Genomic DNA, 24896 nt, shown 5'->3' with positions numbered 1-24896 from the left:
AATATTTAATAGAGTTCCTTGATGTCCCATTCTTCGAAGAACTTCTTCGTTTCTGGTTCTGCTAGTTCATGGAAAATAAATGAAACACAATAAATGAAATTAACAGTCATCTGAGTTAACATCAGCAGCTCAAAGCTGCCAGATCTACAAAAGATGTAAATATCAACTATAATAGCAACACAGCTTTTGTATTTTGATGTATTTTTCTCATCGATTAGCCAAGGAAAGAAGTCACCAATATCGAATATTCTAAACCGTTATTTATGCGTTTGAAGGTAGAAAATTCCCAATGAATAAACCCAAATGAACAAGAAAACTACTGAGTGTTATAAATATTTGGATCAAACGAAGTGTTATTTCGGAAGCAGATATGTTTTTTAAGTCAAAGACAAATCTTTCTATAAAAAAGGTAGGAATTTGTTAAATAACACTTATAAATGCGTTAACTTTTGAATGTTGTACAACCACATTCTATTCCAATACTGGGAATTGGAATTACTCAATATTACGAAAAATAGATTAAAATTTTGAATCAAATACTGATGATAGTTTTAATCACATTTTATTTATTTTCTTGTCACAAATTTATCTATAAAGCAGGTAATAATTTGTGCACGGTAAATCTGTTAAGATATTGCCCAATGTATTTAATTGCAACAAAAATATCGATAAGAGATATCGGCCTCGAACAGATTTAATCACTAAGACACGAGTTGCTATCCACCATAGATGAAGACCCATAGAGATAACTTCTCTTGAGTTGGCAACCACTGGGCAAGATCATTTAAATTTATCAACAGATATGTATTAATTAATAACGTCGACAACATTTAAAGGGTTTTTAACAACATATTTAACAGCTTCACTCATGTATACCTGTTAACTGCACTGATGATGAATTTATTAGTCCGAAAAAGTTCTGTGATGTAACGTGAAAGGAAATTTTTAAAATATATCTTTTATACAGGGTGTTTCAAAAAAAGGTAACCCCGTCTCTAGGGTAGGTAAAAAACTGAAAAATAATTGGGGCTTGCTTAGTAAAAAATTTTTGTAACGTCATCTGTTTTCAAGATACAGGGCGTTGAAGAAAAAAAATTTTACGCATTTTTTACGATTTTGCCGAAACTACTGGCAACATTGTACGACAACATGAAATTTTATACGAATTAGTTTTGGAAGCTGATACATCCCATGAATTTGTTTTTATATCTGATTCTCATAGAGGGCACTAGTTACACGGATCGTACTAAGTATTAGTCAATATAACTTTTTTAAGAGTATAATTATTAATCAAAATTTCAAGTAAACTTAAACGTCATTCAATTTTACACGAAAAAGGTACTCTTGGTAAAACTCGATACTGTGTACCGTTTTCGGAATATTTTGATTTGAAAATTATCATTATATTTGAATTTGGTTTCGAAAATTAGTTTACGGATTTTATAATTATTTAATTCATAAAAAATCCGAAAAGAATATTTATTGTTCATTACGTAAATTGTTTACCCATTTTTATTAAGACAAATAGAAACTAGAGCACAGGTATTGAATAACACATACGTGTCCTGTTTCATAATACTTGTGCTACAAATCTAATCTAACCTGAAAGACTCAGCATTTTTACAAAAACATCATCGTTGTCCTAATAACCGATATTGTTATAAATATAGTAAACACACAGGCAATTTAGTTCAGCATAATATTAGTTCGTTAGTAAATCATAATAGTCCATTTGTTCGAGATGTAATTATAGTATCTCGTAAGCTGTAACGTAATCATATAAATAAGTTTTGTCATCGATATATTCATCCATTAAACATTATAGCCACCACGTAGCCCCGAATTTATTCCGCTTGATTTTGGTGTATGAGGGCGCATTAAAATAACGTTTCTATAAGAATCCCATAAACATTCGCAACCAACTATGGAAAGAAATAAGTATTGCAACAGTTTCTTTAGAACCAATGATCCTATTTAATATGAGGCGATCTAATATGGAATATATTGACAAATGAATTAAAGAAAATGGTGGACATATCGAACACTTACTTTGACAAAAAGTTATGTTATTTAGTTTAACTATTTCTTAATTTGGTTTGTAAACAAAATGTTTTGATTATGACTTTAATTTAACATAAAACGTAAAATGTTTGATGTAAAATCCTATTATTCTGTTATTCTGTCAAATCCTATTATTAATTATCCTGCTGATATATTTATTTTATTTAATATTTCGTTAACTATTAACTTTAGTTAAAGGTATTTTATACCAAAATTCAGAAGTATTAATGTTTTTGTCTATTTTTTCTTCGTTGTTTGGAGTAATTGCCTTAGATCAGATTTATGCAGCTGATTTTTAAAATGCGATTATCTCCAAAACTGTTGAGTTTTGAAGTTATTAACAAGAAAACTTTTTTTTGTTAAAATAATGTATCTTTAATATTTTTTATCCCAAATACAGGTAACTTAAAGAGCAAAAAAGTTAAGTGTAAATTTATACCACATATGTTTCATAAGTGGCGCCCTCTATCAGTTACATCAAAGTGTGCATCAAATTATAATTTCTCATATTTAAAAGTACCCAGTTGTAAATTTTTATACATAAATGTTTACAAACATAAAAGTTATAGCGAAAAATAAAATTTTAATTTTGCACTTTAACACCCTGTATCTTTCTTAATATCAACATTTTATTAAAGCAATTTGGCTTAAATCGTAATAGTTTAAAGTGTAGAATCCACTGTTTATTTTTGTACATTTACTTAAGGACCTGTAGTATACCTATAAAATGCCTTTTATAAAGGATTAAAAAAAGTTTTATACAATCAATAATTTTCAAACGAAGCATAGGTGTTATGCGATCCAACTTGACTCATTTGGTGTATATTTTACCTCTTCATTTAGCCCCTTCTCTTCATCGCCAACTATAATAAATCGCATAATAGACTGCTGTAACCGGAGGCAGCGTAATGAGAAAAACTTAAGTATGTTTAAACTATCGATACCGGGGTAATACGTGTCGCAGATATCGAATTTACGACCATCGAGTTATTCATTAATCATGTGGACGGGGCACAGATTATAGCGTGTCGGCGCTAACTGTCGCCTACACTCGTAAATCTATCAAATAAATTCAAATCAATATACGTATCTAATGCGACACGTAATTTCATTCAACTCCCAAAGCAAATATTAAACTAGGAGGAATTAAACAATTATTTGTTTTTCGAAACATAATGTTCGAAATGATTGTCGATCGATACTTGAAAATTTCCGTAATTTTAAACCTTTTTGTTAAACTAAATAGACTAAAAGCTCAGTATTATTTCTAATAATATAACTTTTATCCAAAATGGATCTCAAAGTGTTTGTTATAAAGACACCTTAGAACGTGTTGCTATCTTTTCCCGTATTCTTGATGCGTAAACTGCCGATGTAGCAAATGCGACAATAAAAAAAGATGTCATAAATTATTTATTTACAGGAATTTGTTAAATTAGTAAAATTTACCAATACTATGGGAGTGATGCATAGTGAGGTCTCTAAAAAATATATTTTTTCAGTAATTTTTTTGATGAACTCGAATAAAGTTGCCAGACAATACCAAATTCACTGAAAAAAATTGATCTTTATTATCGTTGACAACTACATCTTGTAGACGAAATATTTATAAAACGATTATGGCTGGGTTTGCCCCTTAGAATGGGGCAAACCGGGGTACTAAATGGGCAAAAGTAAAATTTAGTGCAGTTTATCAGAATAATTTTAAACTATCTGACTTTATTTTTATTTTTAAGAAAATAAATTATTTTGAACAAAAGTTTCGCACATAGTACAAAGGTGTGTTGCTTCATCATTCTCGTCTTCTTCTCCAGCACAGGAGCAGTGTGCCCAATCACAGCATTTTCGGCACATTATTCATCCTTCAGCGGATTGCGAGCAAAATAACCACAATAGATGAACTGAGCATCCTTCCTCTTTCTTCTTGTCTTTGTTTTTTTGTATGGTTTTGCCCTTAATTTAATTTGTTTTAGAGTTGATTACGAGTATTTTGGTGACCTTTCTTTTGTTTGCCGGGTTTTCTCTGTTTTGTTGTGACTTAAAAAGGTCATTCTTGTAAGCTGATTCAGTGATTATGGAGGTTTTTTATCTTCCGCTCGTGATACGTCTTGTTACTCGAGTTTCTTTTGGTATGGGTATGATATCGTTAGATGTTACGAACGAAGATAATTGTTTTTCGCTGTTAGTCATCCATGGACAACCAGGTCTTTCATCGTTACTTTCAGCAATTTTTTTTCAGGTATGTTTTCTTTTCGAGTTTGTACTTCTTCCGCATTTCCCAATTTCTGGTAGCATCCTTAGACTCTATTTCTGACGAATTTGTTGCATTGGTTTGAGGCTGAGGAATCTCTTCCGGATAGGGGTTAGAGTGCTGTGCATATACTGACAAATACAGCTGATAATCAGTCGTTTTAGCTGGAGCAAAATCAGCGTCTGTAAAAATATCTCGATTCATCGGCCAGATTCCAGTAGCTCCTAAGTTGCCATGCTATCTGCGCTTATAAAAGCCTAACCAAATAAACTTGTAATCTGGAATTGGGTCACTACACGACCAAGATGGCACCTCAGTCATTTATTTTCTTTATTACGTGCTTAGAGGCTTCATAAAGCCCACGTCTAAAGGCTGAAGACGATGGGTGTAATGTGGGGGAAGAATAGTCGTACAATTTTTCTGTACGAGGAAAGCATGCCCGTCTAACAACAAAAGCACTTTCTGACCTTTTGGCACATTAGACCATTCCTTAAAACATTTCAGCCACAACAGAAATAAATCAACTACCTTTGAATCCTCCGCGATTCATGCCATTCACCTTAAGATCCAGATGGTGCTTCCTCCATTAATTTAGCTTTCACACGCTTACGTAGAAACCGCAGCACTGTCGCCATAATTTTTCCACTCTCTGCGGAAGTCAAAACTCCTATCTGACATTTTCCAGTTGCAACTAATATCTTAAAGTGACTTTTTAGAACCTTGGGTACCCCCGATTTGTCGACATTATAGATATGCTGAGCTTGAGTTTCATATTTGTCAGTAGCTGATTCAAGAAGACTAAAACTTTTCAACGGCAACTTTATTAAATACCTGCTCTAGTACAGATGATGTGGCTTCTGGTTTCTTAAGGCTTATTATATCTTTATGTGTTTTTAAAAAGCTTTGCATCCTATCAACACCCACCAATTCGGGGATGAAAACAGTTCTGTAACGATCCAACTTTTTTTTCTACAGAAGTAGAACGATGTAGATTTTTCTTGTATTTGGCCAAACACCTTTCAAGGGTGATTTTTGAAGCTTCAAAGGTTTGCGATGCTTTTTTGTACCGTTTATTTATGTATTTTCACTGACATAGTTGCCTTTTTGTATGTATTGTAAATTAATATGTACCTTGTATATCGGTAGTCAATCGACAAGAAGCTGTAAATCATGAGCAGAGAGTCCATATTGATGGGTATGGTGAGGCAATTAAGCTCCTTGATAACACTCAAAAGACAAAAACCTTCGAGTTGGTGTAATATGAAACAAGATGGGATGTTTATGCTACATATTAAGCTGTTATTAAATGTACTTATTAGAAATAATAATAGGACACATTTAAAGCTGTGTACACACTCGAGCACGAATACGCATGAAGCAAGCCGAGGCGCGGCAAATATGGGCAAATCGTTCGCCGCACTGCCTCGAAGCCATCCATTTATTGTCGGTCCATCAAAGGGATTTGTGCTCAGTGTAGACGTTTTTTAAGTATTTTTAAATAAAATCAACGTACAGCGTTAAAGTTTTGGATTTTGTTGAATTTTGTATCTTGTCTTAAAATATTCATTCTTTTTTTGGAAATTTATACACTTAAATTAAAAAAAAAATAAAGACAAATATAAATCTACCTATAAAAATGAAATGGAGCCAAGAGTTGTGTTTAGAACTTATTGATAAATATAAAAATATGTAAAAATGCTTTTATTAAATACCAGATGGCATTTTTCATTAGCACGTTGGCTAATAAATCTTGCAATCTGATTGCTGAAAAAGAAATAAATAAAATATGGTATTTTTGAATATTCCTGTTATATTATACTGCAATGAATAGCATTATTGAAATATGTATATCTACATTTCTCCGAAGTTTGTATGAAAATACTGTCGATATTCCTTTTGATGCGGTTAGCATCAATATTTCTGAGAAATATATGCACCTGCAAATACGTTTTATATTTCCCCGTTGTTTGTCCTTAACATTGTAAAATACTGCGGACGTATATTTATATTGCTGGAAGTACAATTTCATTGAACTCTAAAGGAAAATATTGGTGTACATGTCGACTGATTGATAAATGTGTTTGCTGAGAGCGATATACACGTATTAGTTTGACGACGTTATCGTATTATTTGTCATTTCTTGTTAAATATTTACCCACTAGCGCACTCACACTTGATAGTAAAACAGACATCTACAAAAATAGTGAACTTTGGATTACAGGTTTCGATCCATATGTACTTATCTTGCATACCAACGGCTTATTTTTAGTTTATATATACAAAGATTTTTCTTTTCATCTTTATTCATGTTTTTTCTTCTTCTATATTGGCCGTCTTCGTTCTAACTTATTAATTATTGTTTTCTTGATTAGCTAATGCAAACCATTTTTGGATGATTCTATACGATACCTCAAACGATAAAAAATAATCGACGTAAGATGCCTCAAATCAGCAGTTGCAGGTATCGACCATAGCCTAGTATTATGTAAAATAAGGATGATCATGAAATACTTCACAACCAATAATTATACAAAAAAAAGAATTTTAGAGAAGATTGCTGGTAATGAAATATTAGAAAACGATAACATCGAGAAAAGCTGGGAAAAATTCAAAAATAATGTAATTAACGCAGTAACAGGATCACTTGCAGAGAGAAAATTAACAAACATTTACATATCATTAGAATAAAACAAGAAACAGAATAAAACAAACCGGCATATCTATGTTTCGTGGACCTTACGAAGGCATTTGACCGTGTCAAATTAAAAGACGTTATCCACTTACTGTACGCAAGAGAGATACGTCTAGGAATAATCAAAACGATCGAAAATATCTACCAAAACAACACAATGAAAGTAAAAGTAGAAGAAGAACTAACCGACCCTATTGAAGCTGGCAATGGGATAAGACAGGGAGATTCCCTGAGTCCTCTATTGTTCAACCTGATTATTGATGAAATAATAAAAAAGTAAGAACTAAAAAAGGATACCAAATGGGAGAAAAACAACTTAAAATAATCTGCTATGCAGATGACGCAATACTACTCTCTCAAAGTGAAGATGATTTACAACGTATGCTGCACCAATTTAATATAACCGCTAGAAAATTTAACATGTTAATTTCCCCAAAAAAGACAAAATGCATGGTTACAACAGCAAATTTACTAAGATGTAAATTGGAGCTGGAAGGTGAGATAATACAACAAGTGATGGAGTTTAAATATCTAGGCATCACATTATCTAGCTACGAAAAGCTCGAAACAGAAGGGAAAGATCAAGTGAATATAGCAAACAGAGCCGCAGGCTGCTTAAATGAAACAATATGGAGAAATAAAAATATCGGGAAAGAAATGAAGGGCAGAATTTACATAACAGTCATCAGATCAATAATGAAATACGCGCAGAAACACGACCTGACGCACAGAGGACAAAAAGGATGTCAGAAACAGCAGAGATAAAAACAATTAAAAAATTGATGGGTAAACACTATAGGACAGAGCTAGAAGTACAAAAATTCGAGGTAGATGCAAGATGGACCATTAAGGATTGGGTAAGATATAAAAGGGTAGAATGGATCGATTATATAAGCCGCATGACAACAAATAGAGTAGTATGACGACAAGAGACGGTTCCTCAATAGATGAATAAAATGAAAACAAATTAAAATAAAATAATTATTTAAACAAAAATAACAAACATGTAACGTTTATAACGTTTCAACTTGCATCGATATATTTTGCAAATATATCTTTATCGTTAATTGAATCGTTTTTATTAGTGCTAAAGTAATTGTGTTCACTTTTCAACAAAACCCCTTTAAACTCAAGTAAAGAAGGTGCAAAATATCTGTTTACTACAAAAATATTATTCAGCTCCAAATCGAAAGAAAGTCTACAAGTGGCTATGACTGTTCATCAAATCAATCATCGATTTTAAAGGGGTCTCTCGACGAACAGAAGTGGTGTAACGTCTTCTTCAGCAGCAAACGAAAATGACTAGATTTGTACAACAAGGTATATTTATATTTGCAAAAAAACTACCTACATGAATTAACAGTTTTAGGAATTGCGTTAAACAAAACAGAAGTTGAATTCAAAACCAGGGTTGTCGGAGACAGCAGTGCTCTTCACTGACAATAATACAAATCCGGTTCTGAGAATTAGAAAAAATAAATACAAAATAAATAAATCCAAAAGTGGGAACTCTTACACAATATTAGTAGTTTCCTACCGTTTCATTAAATCAACTATAACTCTGCTACAGAGGTTCCCAAACTGGGGGGCGTGAGGACATGTCAGGGGGGCGCGAGACAAGTCGAAAATTAAATTAAATTTAGGTAGTCTTTCTTCTTCTTCTTCTTCTTCTTCGGCTTTTCCCATTATGAGTTTGCCGTTTTCGTCCTCCACAGCACTCTATTCTCCCAGTCACCTTCTCTGAGATCTCTATCTATCATAGCATTTCCGACGTATGTTTTCCATCTTGTAGCAGGTCTTCCTCTCCGTCTTCTTCCCGGCGGGTCCCAGTTTAATATTCATACCCGTACCACTGCAGGGCTCTGTTTTCCAACTTTTTTGTAATTGAGCATTTTACTTCCATTCTGTTCCATATTTCCTCCGTTCTTATTCTATCCGCTCTTGTGATTTGTAGACATCTTCTCATAAAGTCTAGTTCAACTGTTCTTATTTTATTTCGTTTTGTTGTTGTCATTGGCCATACTTCCGCTCCATATAGGGTAATATTCATCACTATGCTTTGAAAGATCCTCTTTTTGTTTTCTTTGGTTAGAGTGTTGTTCCATATAACTCCATGAAGTGCTCTTGTGGCTTGTTTTCCCCGTGCTATTTTCATTCCTATATCTTTCATACAAGTTCCATCTCAGCTAATCATTGACCCTAAATACTTAAAAGCCTTACAACTCTTAATAGTCTCTTCTTCTAAACTTAAGTTTAAATCTGCAACCTCTGGCCCAATACATAAGTATTCGGTCTTGCACATAAATATGTGCAAAAAAAATAAAAGGTAGTCTTTCTAAAATTCTAAATTAACCATGATGTTTAGAAAATTAAAACAAACCACTGCAACACCTGACCTTACACATAAATTTGAAATCGAATGCTTGAAAGAATGGAATCTGAGCCGTTCAATGTGGCAATAGCGCGTATTTGACAACTGAGCGTTTCCAAGCACTGCCTCTCTCCTTCCCTCTGGTAGATGCTGATGTGACTGGGATACATTGTGTTATACATCGACAAGCCTTGGCAGCGAAACCTTTTTCAAATGAACTAAATGCTGTCTTAAAGTTGTGTATTAAAGTAGTGAATTACATAAAAAACAGTGCGTTAAATACTCGACTGTATAAAACTCTTTGTGAAGATTTAGGGAAAAACACGACTATTTCATACAGAAGTACGATGGCTCCCAAAAAGAAACATGTTAGCAAGATTATTTGACCTTCGAGATGAAGTAATCACCTTCTTGGAACAGCAAAAGCAAAATGAACTAAACATGGCCTTCAAAAAACATTGTACTCACGTAATATTGGCTTATTTGTCAGACATCTTTGACTCGTTGAACAGCCTTCATCTAAAACTGGAAGGTGGGGACTCAAATATAGTTACTCATCGCATGACATTGAACTATTCCATGTCAACATAGACTCCCTGCCTGAATCACTTCAAGAAGATGCTTTGCAAATAAAACATGATTCTTCTGCCAAATGCAACTTTGATATAATGGACAAACCTTCACTTTGGTTAAAATATTTCAAAGTGTATCACGGGAAGCTCTTCGTTTATATTTGACTTTTTTAAGCACCTATTTGTACGAAAAAGCATTTTCAACACTTGTGGCAATTAAAACAAAGTATCGAAATAAACTTAATGCTGCTAGTGAATTACTTTGTGCTCTTAAAAAAACTCAGCCACGAATATAGGCATACTAGTAAATAAAATGAAAGCACATCCATCTCACTAACAAACCTAATCTATATTTCTTTTATTAATAATTTTTGTATTTTATAAAAACTGATATTATTGTGTCCTATGAAATGACAGTATAAATAAATGTTTTGTTTTCTATGTAATACTTATTTGTTTTTGTTTTGGTCCTAGGGTGGGGGCCTCGAAAATCTTTCATTTCAACAAAAGAGGACGTGGTACAAAAAAGTTTGGGAACCCCTACTGTACTACATGCCTCATTGCTGTATTTCCTTTCCTGTATTGTGGATGTTTTGTGAAGTAAGTAAGTAAAGTGAAGTCGCTTTCTTCTTTGACTTCAACTTACATTTATTTGTATAGGAATATACAGAACGTTTTAATTGCAATGTAAATATGAATAAATCTTCTTATATTCTCTTACGACTCATTACTTCGTTCTATGAATGTATACTAAATGAATAATGTAAGATTAGTGTAATTTGACCTCCGTGATGGTCGATTAAGACCACCAAAGAATAGTTACGAATCGCATAACACATTCACCGTGTTATCCGACTAATCGGCAAGAACTAGTTTATGTCCAGTTAATTTAAGCATTGCAAATTCTCAAAGTAGTAGTGTAAGGAGCGCTGATATGGGTGGTGCTGCGGGTGCGTGGATCACGAGTTCTTTGATCACTTAGAGGAAAAACTTGTAAACCGTGGGGCACGATAGTTAGTAATTTCGGAACGACGCGAATCCTGGAGATTTGCATATGTGAACTAACGAATTTGATGTTACGCAATGTAATACAATGGTTATACAATATCTTTATTGTTAAAATCCACAGGAAAAATGAAATTTTTTTGTTGGCTGTACATACCATGAATAAAAAAAATTATTTAAAAAAATTCCGGTATAAAAGGTATACATATTTTAGAAAGACCCTTTCGGGCTACATCGCAGAACGTTTTCGGACTAATAAGTCTTAACATCAGTGCAGTTACCAGGTATACATGATAGAAGTCACTAAATATGTGGGTCAAAACCCTTTAAATAATATTAAATATGTTAATTATTACATAATAAAGTAAAGTAAAGTTAATAAAGTCAAATGATGTTGAAGTTTGAAACATATTTACTGCATGGCAATGCAGGACTCTCAGAGGTTGCTGACTCTGAGACAACGTCTCCCTATGAGTCGTAGTTAGCAACACATTTAATATCATTTAAAAGGATTTTACCCTCATATTTATATGTACACTCTTGTATATCTGGTAACTGCACTGATAATCGACTTATTAGTCCGAAAAACGTTCTGTGATGTAGTACGAAAGGGCCTTGTAAGAATAGATATACCTAAAGAAATTTTTTTAAATAAAAAATTTTTTTTCACTGTTAATGCTTAATAAGTATCTTTGAATGGAGAATCTCTATCAGTTAGGTCATTTAAAAGTAAAAAGAGTGGTCAAGTGCGCATTTTAAATAATAGAATCATTGATAAAGTTTTAATTCATGGATTTGATATGTTTGTGACATAAAATAAACAAAGACAAGCTAAAGAGTCTTATTTATTTCAGAAATTTATTAGCGCCCACGATAATATTAGCAGCAATCAAAAGAATGGCGAAACGAAAGAAATAATACAAACTACATCAAGTAGTACAATCTGAAGATGTAGTGATTTAAACATATATTCTCGAAAGTATAAAAGAGCTCATTTTTCTAGGCTCACAGATGATCAAAGGTAGAAATTAACATAATAATAGGTATTAGGAAAGAAGTATATCCATGATTAATAGATTACACTAAAACATTTGACTGTCTCAAACATAACGGGCTATTAAATATTCCAGAAAGAAAAGAATTAGATGATTACTAAGTAGCAACAGTACAGCTTGCGAACACACTAAGAAAAGCTGTTCCAATTAAACGTGGAGTGAGACAAGGCTGTACACTGAGCCCTATGCTATTTAACATGTACTCTGAGATTGTATTCCAAAATGCACTTGAATGCCCAAACATGCCATAAATTAATAAACAAAGTGAGTGGTAAATACCTACAGCGCCTGCTTGACAAGATATCAGTTAAAGGAGATATTGGGCCCAATTTTGAGAAGTGCTGGATATATTTGTAGCAGAGTATGCGGCACTTGGCCGAGACATTGTGAACTTTGCCGGCCGAGTATGAACCTTAGCCAGAACCGGAATCATTTGTTAATTGTCGGAAAGTCAATTGTTCTTCGTCGGTCAACTGTTAATTCTTCTTCTGTACCGTAGCTAATGTCAGAACGAAGCTACAACGACGGTGAGGACATGACACAAGCATGACAGATTTATTTGATATTTAACGATTTAAGACTCACACGTGTGGAAACCGTAACGAGTTACATACTATATTTTATCTACGACGAATATGTAATTCATTTTTAAAGTTGCTATTGTACTTCCGGTCTCCGGTAAGAATATGTGTTGGTCATAGAAGATTCTTCGATAGCCATCAGGCAACAATTTCCCCTGATCATATTTACGAAACATACGGAAGGCACTGTATATACTAACCCAAGTCGACAACATACATAACATAACACACATACATAACATACAACACTGTTATATTATATTTGAAGTTGGAGTTGAAGTGTAGACGCTAAAAGTTGCCAGTTTGATCAGAACTAACTTAAAAGTTCTCCACCGAATAAGCAGAGAACGTGAACGAAGACAGTGCTCCTGACTTAAAACCATACGAGATGGCACAGGCTTGGGCTCCAACAATTTGCTGAGAAAAATAAAAAATGGACAAGAATTTGCCAAAATTATTGCCGATCTTCCATAGTAGAAGTCACTCGATTAAGGAAGTAAATCTGACAAATAGATGAAAAGATTTTAACAAAAACTCACGATTCAAGTATACTTCTTTTCGACATTTAAAAAGAAACACCGGGTCGATAATTAATGCTTTGCCAATTATCAGTTGCTCCTTTGTTTTTTGTGTTCCAACATTGTCAAAAATGATTTACAATAATTTCAAGTAACTATTATTCAAAGTAGGCCACTAGCTCTCTGTCTATTAACTTTGTGACAAATGTTGTTGCATGGACTCTGTCGTAAATGATAATAAATGTCGTACATTGGCACAGTCGCCTATGTCGCCTATATAGAATATGCTCTCACAAAATTTTTGAGAAAAATTCTTTTAATTGTTTTTTAAGTTCAAGTTTCATCATAATCGTTTCACGTTCCAAACCCAAGTACAACTGCTATTCCAGACTATTTAGCTTCTATAAATTTGACTTAATTTGAGAGCTAACTAGGGAAGAGACTAACGTATCAGATGTCTTCGTCTTCTATGGTTGTGGTAATATCTACTTTGAGATATCGAAGACACTATGTACTTTATTTTCATCATATTTAGACATCACAGTGGAATTATTTTTTTAGTTGTTTAAATCTTCGTTCTCGAACAAAATGTAAACTGTACAGAATGATTTAAATCTGCATTTTAGTTATAAATATAACATATATTTCATGCAATATCTGCCATATTGTTTAACTTCAAGAACTTAATCCAATAAACTGAAAATGTTTATTATTGGTGGTATTCCGCAATTCCGTTCGTTTGGCATTGTTGGAATATCCGCAGGGCAAAGGTTGATTGCACCGATCTCTTGCTTGCAGATATCGATGCAGCGTGACACTATCGAATGGAGATATCCCCAATTTTACGATTTCAGTTTTATTTGGAACGGAGGCCGAAATAAAATTTAAAGTGTACTAAAATTTAATTTTGGCCTCGTTGTAGAGAATATTTCGATTTTTTTTTATAGGCTAATAGTTGTTTGGTAATTTAAACGGGCATGAGCATCTAAAGGATAAATCGATAATGTATCTACCTAGCATAGCGTTCGTATTGTTAGGTATTTTCGTTTCATTATAACAATTTTTGAAATACCTTCTTCTTCATATGATTATTGGCCTCCATCTACTTGGGTGTTTGACCAGCTCATCGTCACGGAACAAGGGAACAATTCTTTATTCACCTACATTTTGGAGTTAGTATTTTTGAAATATCAGTTTAACATATATGTAAAAGATTATATTTTCTAGCAAAAGCTTGTTATCGCTTTGGGGTATTTAAGACAGTATATGTCGTAGGAGCACTATTTATCAGTCTCTGTGGTAAACAACACTACGTTATAACGTCATTTCGGTGTCCCATGGCCTCATCAGACGCGGGGGCTGAATACAAAATCAATTACGAAAAACCAACAAACATCTCCCGACTATTTTCTACTCAACTAGTAAGTCTACAAAGGCCATCTTTGGCAGATCATATATCTTCTACCTAAATACTGACTGTCTTGGCTTAGTGCAATTCATAAACTTATTATAAAAGGTAATATTGGTTACCCCTTACTTTGTAATATTTTTTTTCAGCAATTGATCGTTTGATATCATTTCAAATAGTTCTGATATAGTTAAACTTTATAATTTAACCTCTCTTTATTGTTTCAGTAACGGCGGCGTAGGGTCTTATGGCAAGGCCTACGGAATACGACGATCCACCTTCTGGCGACAATCTCGACACCATGTGGAGCATGGATGCCGCCGGGGTGGACTGCGATTGTCCAGGTCCGCCCCCCGAATTTCTGTTGCCGCCACCACCACGACCGCCCATTCTTCAACCGGCAGATCCCACGTACTGCTCGGAGGATCCTTTACCAATAGAAACCTGCGACGCTCTACCGGTAAGTCTCTTTTATGTTCCAAGATCACAATTATTATTTTTAGCCAAAAATTAGCAATAAAATTTATTAAAAAAGTAGTAGAACTAAGAGGAAAATTTACTTGTCGTCTGCTTTATAAAATAACAGCAAGAATCGATGCGACGCCAGTCATGTTTCAAGAAGTATGAAAGATAAAATACATTCACTATATTTGTAGAGTCCTTGTGTACCGGAAAAAATCGGGTATTCTAAAAATATTCATCATCTAATAATCTTATTATAGTTCTCCTCTCATAGATTTGTAAAGTATTCTAAATATCAATATTTTACCTGTCATGACATGATATGAAAACATATACTTAACCTATTTGCTCAACACGTTCATTTTTAAGTATGTATTTAAAAATACTCACTGTTTTCTCACTTATGTAAAAGCTGCAGTCGCTACTGGACCGTTGGTGCAAACAAAGTGAAAAGGAGCGACAGACATCATCGTCTTCTGGATCTGCAAAGTCTAGTTCAGGAGTTCTTTATCCACCGCCAAACGTTCTGCTACCTGCGAAAAGGCAAAATTTGATGGAGAAAAGCTGGCCAAGGCATGCGAAAAGGCAAAATTTGATGGAGAAAAGCTGGTCAAAGCAAAGAAAGTTGAAAAGAAGTCCTAAAGTACCTAAAGCACCTAAAACTCCGTCATCTTCATCCGCAGTTACGACTTCCGCAGAGGCCAAAGAAAAGACACCAATTAAAGCGGAAAAATCAAATAAAGGCAGTCCTACGGAAAAACCAAAGACACCTAAGACAAAGACCGCCAAGGGTGCCGCAAGTTCACCACAAGCTAGAAAAGCTGCTGCTCCAAGAAGAAGAATTGATTGGACTAATTAATATCTTCGAATTATTAAAAACAAATGTTGTTTATTTATATATCTAGTTGTTTATTGCTGTCAGGTACTGAGTTACTTCATAAAAAGGGGACAGCAATATCGGCATTGTAATATATCTATCTAATTACCTTCTAATATGCAATTTCTTTTCAAAAAACAACAACTTTGAGATAACATACGTTGTTCAAATCGTGATAGAACTCATAAAATTTTCTGCCTTTATTGATAAAATATTAAGGCATCTGAATCAACAGAAATGTCTGACTCATAAAAGATTCAGTTTTGCCACAATGGCCACAATAGCTCCTAAAATTATATTAAAACACAATGATAAAATGAGAACAAATTTGAAAGTAATTTAAGTATTAATTCAGTGCATTACGAGAAGGGAAAGGTGAGGTATTCTATTGTTTAAGATGAATGTCGAGAGATGAATTAAAACGAGGGTGAGAATGACACTAAGAAAAGTAGTTGTGTGAATGTGTTCTAGTTTCTTTTAGTTCGCAAGAGGTTTAATAATATTTTGTTCATTTTACTTATAAATATGTATCTATTTACTGTTTAATACATTAAAAAAATTAATAATTTTCACATTTTTTGTATAATTTTCACATTCTTTGTATAATTTTCACAACTGCAACATTACCTAACTAAAGAGGAGAACAAAATAAAGACCTAACTAAATAAAACAATATATTTTAGAGAAAATTGAACCATATTTATCAATATACATTTAATTCTAAACACTGGTTCAAACGCATCTCTAATGCACTTTTTTTGAGAACAATATATCTAAATATGCCTCAGTTTTTGCAATAAGATCTTTATTATTGCTGACACCCAATTAAACAAGACAATGCAAATGATCTCAGGTACAATTAGACCAACGCCGTACTACTGGCTTTCCATACTAAGTCACATCCCATTGTTGAAGCTACGTAGAAATTTTTTTTTCTCAGAGAATATAGAAAAATTCAGGCTAACACCAACTAACCATCCACTATGACAAGCTTGACATCGAAATGAATAGACTGCGCTCCAGATATCCTCCATTATTAAAGCCTACCTCTTTACATAAGCAACATTTTAGCAACCAAGCCTGTAGAAGACACTGGGAGAGCTACTCACCACAGGAAACACACTAAATGGCATGTATCGATTAGAAACCGTCAAGATTTGAATTGCCTCGTAATACATAAACAATTGCCTCGTAATAGATGTTGTGACGAACTATATGCTAATGTCTTAATTTATAATAAAAAATGTGGCTATAAACTCACAAACAAAAATTATTAAACAAAATTAGCATTATCAAAGCAAACCAAGGAAAAAATGTAACTGTTTAATATAAAAAAGACAGTTAAGCAGAGAAGTTATTAAATTGTGCCTCTGAATATCCAGGTAAATATTAACCCCTGGGTCAATATAAATAGGTCAGTCTGAAGAGCTGTAATGGCGTGCGATTTTGTTTAGGTCCGATTTCTGGTCTCCAGTAAACATCTTTAGGATGCTGATCACCTATAAGCCATTATGCAGATCATAGTTTTTCGAGACTAATCGAAGGTTTTGTTTTTTCTTTGCGGAGTGTGGCAAGAGGTACGTCGTCGTCGACGGAATACGACTATTCTGCACTCTGATCTTGATTGTTGAAAATAACCTCCACGTCAATTCTCAGCTGGTTTCATGGTAAATGGTCTATCGTTGTGACATCCTCGTCTCCTGAATCGCAATCTGTTATATTATCATTTGCATTGTCTGGAAGAAAAATAATTATACCATCAGGAGGCGTTGGAATCTCATCTGTCTCAAGTTCTACAATTAGCTCACACAATTTGAACGGTTTCCTAAAAAATAACCATTTTGTAGTGCTTATTACTACTGTTCTATTAAAAGAACAAAACAAAAATGGTCGTACACAAGAAAGTAACAAAAAACTCAAAGCAATATTTCCACTATAATTACACGTAAGTAAAGCAATTACTAGCAAATCATGTAAAACGCCCACATTTAATTTGAAATTAAAAAAAAAACATAAACATCCAATTAGCAACATCCAAACAAAACAAAACAATGCTATACCGGTACGTAAACAAACTTTTAAAGCCAGCAACTGATGAAATGTCTTGATCGGTATGTTTGACAGTAAACCCTACAGGCGCCATCTATCAACGTTAAGTTTAAGTTATCAATTTAATGGAAATAGATCGATTGCCTCTTAAAAGGACAGTAGTAGTATGTGGGTTAATATAAATCGGTCACTAACCTTTAATTCCACATAACAATCAACCTTCCATATCCAGTCTATCCACAATCTCCTGAAAACTCTTGTAGGAGAGACACGTGACTTATATAGAAAACATACCTACAGAGACAAAAAGGCTCCAACTAATGTTCCATACTATAAGCTATAGCTCAATGGAATAATCCAGTATCCATTAATATAATTATTCTCCAAAGAATCCAGAAATATAATTCTCAACTCTGGCTGTATGACTGAAATGCGGTCTGTACACTTCAAACGTCGACGAAAGACAAAATACAGCATCAACGAACCTGACCTGTCAAAACACAGAACTAAATAGATGCCTACTAGCTATGCAACCATTTATACAGAGCTATTGATATAGACATTTAACATATTTAAGGCGTAAATCCTTTTAGAACGCAACAATGTGCTGACAGTTTACATAGATGAAAAAAAGCCCTTACTCCTGAGTGTAACTGTGTGCGCAACAACAGACTGTTTTATGTACAACTACCATTTAATGTTTTCTACACCTAAGTGTTTAAATACGTATTTTCTTATTTATATTCTTCAATTATATGTGTTCTTATCATGGTACAAAGACCCATTGTCCTGCTTGTCTTTCTGTTTGATGGCTTCTGTTTTTGGATGGTTTTGGTGTCCTGTTTTAGGCTCGTGCCTCTTCAGGACGTGTTTGTTTTTTTGTGGGTTGTGGCACTGGCGTCTTCGTGGTTCACTGGTGGTGGTGGCCTGGTTTTCTGGTCTTTTGGTCTTTGGAGGAGCGAAAGAAAAGAAGGTGTGTTTTATAGCGTGCTAATTTTCGTTTGGTCTGCGCAATGATGTCATGCCGAGAGTTGCCTTCTTAAAGTACATGGAGGAACTGCTTCAATTTCGTCACTTTAAAAGTTTTTTTGGGCGGGGGCTAAACAGCAAATAGGACCATTGTTAATCCGGAGCTAGTGATATTAAAGCTAGTGACTTTGGTCAACTTTAGTGTTTAAAACTAATTAATGCAAAAGTCTGCTAAAATTATAAATAAAAATGATTTTATTTCGTTTATAATACAAATAAAGAAGAATAGTTTTTTGGTATCATGTATTTACATTTCATTGATATTTAAAATTTGACAGAAATTAAGAAAGTCCAAAAAATTCACAAAATAAATACTTGAATGTTCAAATACTGTGTAAGATCAATACCATGGATTAACAAACTTATATCACAACTATTGTAAGTACTTTTTGCGGTTCTTTTTCAAGTAAATAAATAAATTGTAATCCAAAGATTTGTGAGAGACAAATAAGTTGTTTACATATTTACTGACATAACTTTGGCGAGCTATCAAAAATGGTAAGTTCAGGTTACTGCCAATAAATGTTTCTCGGTCCCGACCTCATTTTTCATAAATGAACGTAGCCGGTTTACATTCAAACAAATCTCAATATTTAAATCAATTTCCATAAAAGATTCCTTCTGTAGTCCTTTTTCCAGTGTGTGTAAACGAGATAAGTTCTACCGAGTAGCTTTCGGTTATAAAACAGTCAGCAGTTTCGAAACATTTTACGACGAGGTTTATAGTGGAAACTGGAAACAGTTTTGTCAATTTTTGTTGTTTGTTTCAAGAGTAGTAAAATAAGGAATCTGGCTATTCGTCTTGTTTATTTAATAGGTACGTTTCTCAATTATGCTACTTAGTACAAATTAAGCAGATAGAAATAAAACAAAATACCTAAAATGTATTTGCTTATATTGTACATTACGCTAAAGATTAAAAATATTAATAAGGTAGTAAATTAACTTCAAATCTTTATATTATATATCTTTATATAAAAATCTCGTGTCGCGATGTTTGTTCACTCTAATCTCCAAAACCACTGAACCGATTCCAATGAAAATGTGTGAAAATGTATTTTGTGGTCTAACTTAGGATTTATTTTTTTATCTCGATGGACCCTTATCTTTTTAATTGCAAATTCAAAAGTGTTTATAAGACTCTACCTTTACAGTTATAGGTAATTTAATCGTAATATCTGTACCTAGGAAGAATACAACTTCTTCTTCTTCGCGTGCCATATCAGAATTATCCGACGTTGGCGATCACCATTGCGAAGGCTTCTCGATATTCTGCAATGTGGAGTAATTGTCCTGCATTTGTTATCTGTTTCCATTCACGAATGTTTTTTAACCAAGAAACTTATTTTCTTTCCACACCTCTAAGGCCCTCTATTTTACCTTTAAGGATCAGTTGTAATATTTTATATCGACTTCCCCTTACTATATGTCCCAGATAAGACATTTTTCTATGTTTAACGGTCTTTAGCAGTTCTCTATCTTTGTTGACGCTCCTTAGTACTTCTTCATTAGTTTTCCTTGCTGCCCAAGGTATCTTCAGCAATCGTCTATGAACCCACATTTCCAATGCTTCAATTTTGTTTATGATCGATACTTTTAGCGTCCACACTTCTGCACTATACAAAAGTACGGACCAAACGTACTTAACTAATAATACTAACCATTCTTTGTCTTAGTTCTAAACTGAGATTATTGTTGCAAAGAAATGACTTCATTTTCATAAAAGTAGTTTTAGTCATTGCTATTCTATGTTTTATTTCTATGTCTGGATCTAGTTGGTTCATTATCACAGTTCCCAAATATGTCATTTTGTGGACTTTCTCAACTTGGACTCCGTTTAATTGAAGCTTTACATCGGGATGTGGGTCACGACTAAATACTAAAAATTTGGTTTTGTTTTGAGTTTATTTTTATGCCCATTTCCTCTCCTTCCTCGTGAATACGATCAAGCAGAATTTGAAGACCTTCAATATTATCTGAAAGAATTACTGTATCGTCTGCATATCTAATCACATTAAGTAGTTCCCCGTTGATTTTTATTCCATATGGTTGTCTCTCTAGTGCCTTTTTAAATAACTGGTCCGAGTAAACATTGAACAATGTTGGCGACAAAATGCAACCTTGTCTGACTCCTCTTTGTATGGAGATTTCATCGATGTAGTTATCTCCAATTTTTACGATAGCAGTTTGATTCCAGTACAAATTTTTAATGACACGAATATCCTTGTCATCTATTCCGATATTTTTCAGTATTTGCATTAATTTTACATGTTGTAGTTTATCGAATGCTTTTTCGAAGTCCACGAAACATGCAAATACATCTTTTCTTTGATCACGGCATTTTTGTAATAGGATGTTAAGCGCAAAAAGTGCCTCCCTGGTCCCATAACATTTGTAAAACCAAATTGGGTATCTTCGAGATCTTCTTCGCATTTGCGTCTAATTCTGTTGTGAAGTATTCTTAGGAAAATTTTAAGAGTGTGGCTCATTAGGCTAACTAATTGATTTTCTGAGCATTATCTCGCATTGTAATTTTTAGGTATTGCGACAAAGATGGATTGGAGCCAATCTGTGGGAATCACTCCGGTGTTATATATTGAATTAAAAAGTCTTACTACTACTTTTATGTTATTATCCTCTATTAGTGCCAGCTACTCAGTTGGTGTATCATCTGGACCACAAGCTTTTCTAATTTTAGCATTATTTATAGCGTGTTCTACCTCGCATTTCATAATTTCTGGGCCGTCAGTACAGTTTTGGTAGAATTCGTCAATATTATTCCTGCCATCTTCAAACAACTCTGATATATACAGCTGCCATTCTTCTCTTATTTCGTGCTCATTTACAATGGTTTTTTTTATTATTGTCAACGAGTACAGAGGGAACTCGTTTTTTAAATATGTTACTTATTTCTTTTAGTTTTTTGTGCATATTAAATGTCTTGTTTAGATATTACATCCTCCATTTCGTCGCACCTTTCTCTCATCCATTTTTCTTTGGCTAATTTGATCTCCTTTTTTATTCTTCTCTGCAGGTGTCTATATTCTGTTTCATTAGATTTTATCAGTCGACGTTGTTCCATTAATTTCAAGATGTCTGTCATCCATTTATTTTTCTTGATTAGGTTTTTTCTATAATCATTGTTTGTGGAGATTTCATTAACTTGGTTTTTAAATTCACTCCATAGATTCTGGATCTTCTAGTTGTTCTCCGATGTTTTTTATTCTATTATTAAATTCTTTTTTAATGTTATGTTTTATGTTTATATCGTCAAAGTTAAGTACATTGGTTTTTGGTTTTTGTTGCTGAATTTGTTTTAACCTTAGTTTAATATCTGCTACAAGTGGTTGATGATCAGATCCAATATCTGCCCCAGGAAATGTAGTGACTTTTTTGGCGACATTTCGGAAACGCTCCTTTACAAGTAAAGTATATATAGTCTATTTGATTTCTTGAGGACTCAGGGTTATTGCCATCATCAACGTACTGCGAACAATTACCAATCAGATTTAGAATTACTTAATACTTCAACTGCATCTTTTAAAAAACATGTTAAACAACTGTTGAAGCTAGCTTATGTATCTTACTGTATTTTATACATATTGTACAAAAACTGAAACAGGGTTTAGCCCGTCAATAAATAAATAAATGACTGGTCTAATTATGAAATACCCAAATTTTTCTACTGTTTCTTAATTTCTGTTTAAATTGCATACATTAAACAAAGCGGAAGCAACAATGTACAGCTAATACAATGATCAAAAGTCTTTTATAATATAATACATAACAGCTTTAACACACTGTTGATTTTCCAGCAGAAAATACGCGGTAATAACGCTCACCAGTCCTCGCTTATTCTCGAATTAAGGCATAAAAGTTTCCAATTATAGTTTTAGAGAAAACAAAATCTAATTTTCAATTCCAACTTTGTCGTGCATCCTAATTTCCTTACGGTTTTCTAACTGTACAATTTCACTTTGCGCACTTAAAAGTAGAAACTTTGATAATCATCCAGGTAGTCGAGTTTCAGTCTAAGTAGGTTTAATGTTCCATCCTATAAAAACTTATTCCTTCTTCTTCTTTCAAGTTTATTCACGAGTTAATAGCTATCTCTCCATTCACGGCCTCGTCGGAGGTAGGTGAGTTTTATAAAAATATGTTTCTTTTTGAGCTCTAAACGTTGTAAGGAAGCGGTTTCTTTCTCAAAAGTAATTTTAGAAAGATCCATCATTATTTTAGTTTTTATTTTGTACATCGTTAGTATTTATAGTTACAGCAAGTAAGATGTAAACGTTTTTCAGATTTCACTGCTGTATAGCCAACGTAATAGATAGGTAGATTAAGCGATAGATGGAGTGCTTAACATGGTATTATGTTGTTTTGCTTGTACTTTTTAAACTAGTAGTTTCCGTGCAATAAATATACAGGTATGATAGATCGCTAACTGGATATCTGCGATTAATAAGTAAGATAAAGATAAACTTTGTTTAAAAATTAAACAAAATCAATAAGCTTGTTATAAAAATACCAGATTTAACTATGTACGACACTATATTTACAACAGACTCTCTATTACAATAGACTATAAAAGAGAAATGGTGTTTGTTGTGTAGAATTCATAATAAACGATCTCGGCACTTTTCTTATGTAAAAATCTTCTTTGTGTACCGTGATTGTATTCAAGCGTTGACTATCGTCATATTGACAAGCTGATGAAATGATTCTCGGTCGGCAGCTAGATGAAACAATTCCTCGACCGTTCTACCTGTCCATTGTCTAATGTTACGCAGCCAGGACAGTTGTTTTCTTCCGACAAAACGTTTTCCTTCGATTTTGTCCTGAATGATTAACCGGAGTAAGCAATATTTAGGTCCTCTCATTATATGGCCGAAGTATTGGACATTTCTCATTTTAATGATGTTGATCAATGCTCGCTCTTTGTGCACGGTCTCTAGCACGCGTTCGTTAGAAATGTGTGCTGTCCACGGGATTCTGAGCATGCGACGGTAACACCATAACTCAAACGCTTCTAATTTGTTAAGATTTTTTTATTTTTTTTATTTTTGTCCAGGTTTCACATCCATAGAACAAAGTGGACCAGACGTAGCACTTCAATACTCTTAGACGTATGGTCAACGACAGACTTCTACTGCATAATACAGAACGCCAGTTAATAAAGTTTTTCCGTGCGAGTTCTATTATGGTCAAAATTTCCTCGTCACTTTCAACCCTGCAGTCAATCCACCTACCCAGATATCTAAAGTGTTCCACCCTTTCCAGGATTTTGTTATTTAATCTTAAAACTGAGTCTTCGATATTAATTTTTCCGACCCCAATCCATTTTGTTTTTTTTGCGTTGATTGTTAAGCCCTTTTCAGTGCATTCGTTGTTTACAGCATTCAACAGGGTTTGAAGGTCTTCTAGACTCTCTGCCATTATTGCGGTGTCATCGGCGTATCTGATGTTGTTAATAATTTCACCACTGATCTTAACACCTTCGCGGCGATTATTTAACGCTATTTCAAAAACTGGTTCAGTGTAGACATTAAACAACATCGGTGACATAACACATCCCTGTCTGACACCACGCTTAATAGAAACTTTAGCTGAAACCTCTTGGTCCACCTTAACACAAGCGGTCTGATTGTAGTAAAGATTTTTAAGCAATCTAATGTCATACGTGTCCAGACCAACTGAGTCTAAGCATTGAAATAATAATGTATGTGGTACTCTATCAAAGGCTTTTTCGAAATCTATAAAACATACGTAAATATTTTTCCTAAACTCAATGCTCTTTTGTAAGAGTATTCGCATGCAAAAAGGAACTTCTCGAGTACCCATACCGTTTCGGAAACCAAACTGCTCATCACCAGTTATCCCCTCACAAAGTTTATATATGCGACAATGCAATATTTTCATAAAAATTTTGAGCGTGTGACTCATTAAACTGATAAGTCGATAGTCG

The 24896-nt window shown here is 33.7% G+C and overlaps 1 protein-coding gene across 5 annotated transcripts in view; it reads left to right on the top strand.

The window, feature by feature from the left end:
• The window catches only part of pxb (putative Hedgehog signaling attenuator pxb), a 341285-nt gene that overhangs the window by 44525 nt on the left and 271864 nt on the right, over nucleotides 1-24896 (top strand). For 4 of the 5 annotated variants that reach the window (XM_072535724.1, XM_072535726.1, XM_072535725.1 and 1 more), the window contains exon 2: nucleotides 14742-14974. In XM_072535724.1, coding sequence (XP_072391825.1) covers nucleotides 14762-14974 — 213 coding nt within the window. In that variant the 5' untranslated portion in view covers nucleotides 14742-14761. Of the gene's footprint in view, nucleotides 1-10421; nucleotides 10548-14741; nucleotides 14975-24896 lie in introns of all 5 variants that reach the window. The other variant, XM_072535728.1, reaches the window with a different exon arrangement.

This window comes from Diabrotica undecimpunctata, chromosome 6 (genome assembly GCF_040954645.1).
Source record: "Diabrotica undecimpunctata isolate CICGRU chromosome 6, icDiaUnde3, whole genome shotgun sequence".
NCBI lineage: Eukaryota > Metazoa > Arthropoda > Insecta > Coleoptera > Chrysomelidae > Diabrotica > Diabrotica undecimpunctata.
The sequence above is the reverse complement of the archived record's forward strand: the minus strand, read 5'-3'. Positions and strand labels throughout refer to the sequence as shown.